This window comes from Plutella xylostella, chromosome 29 (assembly GCF_932276165.1).
Source record: "Plutella xylostella chromosome 29, ilPluXylo3.1, whole genome shotgun sequence".
NCBI lineage: Eukaryota > Metazoa > Arthropoda > Insecta > Lepidoptera > Plutellidae > Plutella > Plutella xylostella.
Window position 1 is genome coordinate 911,020 of NC_064009.1, and position 6,000 is coordinate 917,019.

Sequence of the window (6,000 nt, forward strand, 5' to 3'; positions counted from 1 at the left end):
AGAAAAATACAGATTTAAAGAATTAGGTACATATAAAAAAACAACAAGTACAAAAAAAAGAACATGAGACAAAAACAAAAATACAGACAAAATACAAAACAATAAAACAACGGATTGCTGTCCTCATCATATCAGTGCCATATGTGCAGCGAAGGGATCATTTTATTTGGAAGGAAAATAATGACTTAAGGCGTCTCCACAGGGAGAGAATCGCGACGAGATGACGTTTCTGTGACAATATCTCCGTGTGGAAACACCTTCTATTAGAGTAGGTATATAGAAAATATATAGAAACTTACAAATGTACAGCAAACAACAGTTCTTTACGATTTGGAATGGTTAGGAAGATCAGGGGTCCTGTCTGCAATCCAACTGTTCTGTTCTGTTTTTTTTCTCATAAATATCCGGCTTCAATAAGGTTATTATGTATACCTATCTTTCGTTTATAACTTTTAAAATACTGGCATTGTGTATGGCTGTCCGTATTTCCACAAGTTTTAATATTGTCATTGTAATGCGGTTTCCTTGTATCAAAATCACACGCTAGCGACTTTTCGCGTCCCCACGATTCGTGACAGAAATACCAAATTGATATTAATATCTCATCCAATACTAATGGGTATACAAAATACAGGGTACAAGTTTGGAATAAGAAATACATACGCATGGTTTCATTAACTGAATTAACTGCTTGTATTGATATTTGTGCCGCGTAGCTTACAGTGCTTTATATTTTTGATAATATATTAAATCGGTGGCCTTATTATGTAAATACAGTTGGGACTATTAAAGGAACTTTGCTAACATGGAAGACATCTATAGATTACTGCCTGATATAAATATTTTTTCTTTAATTGTATTATGGCGCTCCTTAGTCCAAACTTTAGCAGTAGATCAATGTTGACTATTGATGGTCATGTCATGTCTTACCATCCAATATTTAGGTACTTTGATTTACAGCAATGCAACATGAATCGTTTCTATCAGAGATAACATATTATATTATTCTAGTGTCTTACCTCAACATGCATACCTTAGCTATCCTAGTGCCTAGTTGTCTGTGTAACGACACATCCCAGAAGGCTATCGTTTAATTTGCCATGGTCCGGAACTTCGCCAAAGACATAGAACTTGAATTTAAATTGCCTCACGACGTGTTAGTCCTGGCACTCCCATTGGAATGGGCCCACTTGTGTTATCAATTAACTGGGAGTGTCAAGGGGTGTTAAAACTTTAACATGAGTTTGTGTTTCGGTCTATGGTAGCGGAAGAATTGATGAAAGTACCTCCTTTCAGATTATAAGTTATTCTTTGTTTTTACAGAGGCAGTTTTCAATTCGCATGCATTTAATTTTTATACCTGCCCTATTTTGTATGGCAACATATAAGCAAATGAAATCAAAAAAGTATGTCTACAAAAACAAGTGATTTTGATAACATGGCTGCTTATAAATAATATAAAAATAATAATTGAAATAAAAAATAACTTATTTCCAAATACATCATTCAAACGGACACCATTTGAAAGCGATTAGGCCTAGAGTAGCCAACCCAATAATATCGGAAACGGCTTCACGCCTCTATATGGTCAGCAAAATTAATATTATGCACATTAGCCGGTATTGTCACTGACAGTGAAGCGACGGAGCGTGCCCTCATCGGACACTAATAACTAATAATTGACTATTGGTACCGATAGCAGAAGTTATACGATACGTGAAATTATTGTTAGGCAAGAAAGTGTCCGTGAAAAAAAGAGTGGATATAATACTTTTATTTCAGCTTTATCTGTGAAGCTTTATCTAGAAGTGTAATTCGCCTCTCGTAGCAAATCGTAGAAACGTAACTATTTACTAATCATCGGTATACATAATAGTAGTAAATGTAGATATTGAAACAGTAGCTTCTTGGGTTTGAGAAAACTCTGAAGAAAGGACTGTTAAAAATCCTCATAATATTAATATCTAAACTAGATATGAATATTATCAGAAATTTTATCAGTACCTACATAATACTGAGTATACATATAATATGTACGAGGAGGCATATATAGATTCCACCTAAGTAGTTTAATATTGGTAAATATAGAACGTGACACACGAATTTTGACATTTTGACTTCCACCAAGAGTCTAAACTCGTGTGTTTCTCACAGATTTACGAAGCTCTTAATTCAGTTACTAAACCCTTTGTAAATTCTATGAATACAATGACAGTGTGTATTGTTCGTTGCTGACGGTACCGGCTTAATTGCGTTACCCGGTCCAACCGAAACATCACAATATGTGAAATACATTTGTCTCTACACGGGTGAAATTGAATAAAATTTTGCTATAATCAGCCTTGTTACAGCGACATACAATATCGGATAAAATGTCAAACAAGCCGATACTGAAAATGTTATTAGTGGTTATGAAATTAACCAAGACTGAATTTAGAACAGAATTTATATTAGGACATTCGGAAATAACTTGGAAACTATCTAAAACTTGGTCTAGATTATGTATCCAGATTAGAAATTATAAATTTTATTTGTGGGTTGCAAATGTTACGTGAATAAACTTAAGCACTTACAGTAATCTTTCATCTTTGGCGTTTATATTAGGGTGAGGCCCTATTAGTGCCCACCGTGAACCGGATGTATGTATACAGTTAGGGGCAGATAAACCTGACCCCCCTCAGAAGCATTGTTAGTATGAGAGGGGGGTCAGGTTTCATTGCACCTGACCGTACCAGACCCGTGATACCTCACTCTAAAAATTTCCGTGTAGCCCTAGACTATACAGGGTGTAAATGACATGCTCCCACAAACTGAAACCACGCGATCTACTGGTCAAACTGAACCACTTTCCCCAAGAAACATACCTTGGGAAATAAACTTTTTCGATTTCCTATACAATTCAGATATTTTCCATACAGTTTCGGGAGCATGTCATTTACAAAAGTACTAATTGACTAGCCTTATCTAGACTATAGTAAAACTCTCTGCTCTTGTAACGCAACGGTCCTCACATTACCATTAACTTCCTCAGCATTCCCCTGGAGTGGTTCGTGCACGAGGTGCTGAGCAACCCCGACTTCGCGCGGTCCGTGGTGCGCAAGTTCATTGACCTCAACCAGGTACTGTATCACCAGTGGCTGTATACTCGTTAAGCTGCGTACAGACCGGCCAAACGAACGCTAACGAACGGGTTTCGTTGACCTTCGTTGCTGCTTTCTGCCCTGTATTATGTGTGATAAATATCCATCGTTGGGCGTTCGTTGGGCGGTCGTTGGGCCGGTCTGTACGCAGCTTTAGAGAGCTTTATATTCGTTAGTGGCCTACGGTGTAGCTACTACGGCGTAGCCGCTACGGCGTAACTGCTACGGCTCAGCCGTAGGCATAAATGCTAATATTATAATATTTTTTTAAAGCTATTGTGATGGCACAAATTTTAAATTTTTTTATCTATATCAGCTAATTTAGCTATATCAACACTTTAAGTATTATTTTTATCGAATACAATGCTTATATTATCAAAAATTACAGCTTTAGTGCCAATTTCTCCATTCTCGGTTAGAGCATAACCAGGGAGTAGTGGTCAACTTTTGACACATCTGTCATGTATTTTATATGGAGATGACATTTAATTTATAAATAAATCCATGTCTGTTAGATAACCGACCATGGAGAAATTGGCTATTAATGGAAAAAGAAAAAAAAATTGTGGTAGTACTTAAATCAGCATAATGTGGAAATTTATCGACTAGGTATTAGACATGTTACAGCTTATTTACTGTGAGAGAGCTGGCCAAATTAGATTTTCTTAGGAATCAGGACTCAAGCCCTGTTTGATTAGTGATTCCACATGTCAATACTAGGAATAGCCTAAATTAATTCATTCTTCTTCGTCCAATCACTGGCATCTACCTACATGTAACATAGTCCTTAGAGCGGTTTGGAGGGCGTCCCACGCAACATAAATAGAATTTAAGAGCTATGTCGGTACCTATTTTGTCGGTGTCTTGAGTTCCATTTATTTCTGATGCAATATTATAGTTCTCAATATAATTTAATTGTTTCTTAGTTATGCTCTGCCATATTATATAACATATAACATTTGTAAGTGGTCCCATGATGCAGGTTTAGTATTAAATGCCGATAAAACAGTACTGCTACACATTCACTCGAGCCATAACGTAGTACAGGGTTCTGGAACAGGTATTAAACTAATAGCCCATAACCACAACTGCTTACATCAAAATCTAAACGGCTGCAACTGCCCATTCATCAAGCAAGAAAAGAAACAGACTTACCTGGGCTTGGTTATTGATGAGAGGTTAAACTGGAGTGCTCACATTGATCACGTCTGCGAAAAACTCCGATGCATCATGGGAAGACTAGGTGTAATTAAGAGCAAGATACCGTACACAATTAGATTAAATATTTATAAATCGCTCGCAGAATCACTAATCTTCTATGGCTTAACTAGCTACGGAAGAACCTTTAATACTTATCTTGACAGAATTTACGCATTACAACTACGCATACTTAAAATGCTGGTACCCCCAAAAATAAAAGAACAATTCAAAGATGATACTGAAGGTTTATTTCAACATTGTAAAGTTTTACCAGTTCATAGTAATGTACACTATGCCCTGCTTAAAGAGAACTTCTTCAACTTGGATCTCCAACAAACAGTGTCCCATCCCATCTCAACTAGAAAAATAACAAATAAAAAACTTATATTACCACCAATTACGAACTTCTACGGGAAACGCACAACAAAATACTTAATACCAAAATTAATTAATCAAATTCCAACTGATATAAGAAATGGCATTAACAACATGAACTTAAAAGAAACTTTAAAAAAAACTTTTTTCTCATCAATAAAACATTAAACATACATATCATACAAGATTAAACATTGTTTTACATGCTAAAAATGTATCATCCTGTATCTTGGTTAACTTGTTGAGTTACTTTTATCATATCTCTTTGTGAGCCTTTATTGTATAATAAAAGATAGATAGCAACTGTACGCATACCAATGCTTTGCTCACCTCGCAATGACCAGAGAAATAAAGATTTTGCATGTACCCACGTAATAGTAATAAGCTTTTTATGTCTAGTTTTGTTCGCAAGATAAAATTGAAATTAATTGTACCTACCTATTGATTGTAGCACTATATTTATGTATATATTTCAGTCGAGGAACCATAGTGCGCATATAAACCCTAACAGGTTTCTGACGCACTATTCATTTGTAACCTAAATGTATTTAATGTAATCTTAAATAAATAAATAAAATAAAATATCTCTTTTAATATATTTTATTTATTACAGGACGGGATGCTATCTTCAGAAGAATTACTAAGGAACGTCTAAGATTTAAGTTACTACAATATGAGTTAGTCAGAGTTCAATGCAATAACTCGGATCTCTTTTCATTATACTTCATTATTAATGTTGTTACGATGCTGTGATATGATATAAAATTGATCTCATAAATTCAAGAAAATATTCATGTCGATTAAGTTTTTTGTATTTGTTTTTAAATTATAAGAATTAAAACTGTTACAAAACAAAATAATAATTTTTGATTAAAATACTTATATTGAAAATTCCTAACTGCCAATTTAAAGCAGTTCTAAAAAACACAGTATCAGGAAAGAAAGTATAAATTTAAGCATCAAGGGCAACTAATTATGATTCTTTCTAACAAAATGAAGATGTCTTTAAAATAATTGTTATAAATGGATGTAAATATTTACCTGTCAAAGGCGTTTGTGCGTTTGTCCATAGACATATTTATAAAGTAAAGTGTAGGTTAAAATTAAATTTGCCTGTACCCTTTATAATCATAATTCTATTAAATTTCAAACATAAAAAATTTAAGAAATATTATGTTTTCCGTTGGATTATATTGAGAATATTTAATATTATGTATTATTCTAAGAGATTCAAGACTAGTGTTATTTATATACATTTAATAATATTGTTTCAATGTAAGTTTTG

General features: G+C 34.2%; 1 protein-coding gene across 2 annotated transcripts in view; it reads left to right on the top strand.

The window, feature by feature from the left end:
* The window catches only part of LOC105391671 (allatotropins), a 38,811-nt gene extending 33,156 nt beyond the window's left edge, over nt 1-5,655 (top strand). For both annotated transcript variants that reach the window (XM_038119121.2, XM_038119124.2), the window contains 2 exons: nt 3,032-3,119; nt 5,329-5,655. In XM_038119121.2, the coding sequence (XP_037975049.2) occupies nt 3,032-3,119; nt 5,329-5,370 (130 nt within the window). In that variant the 3' untranslated portion in view covers nt 5,371-5,655. The remainder of the gene's footprint in view (nt 1-3,031; nt 3,120-5,328) is intronic.
* The last annotated feature ends 345 nt before the right edge of the window (nt 5,656-6,000 follow it).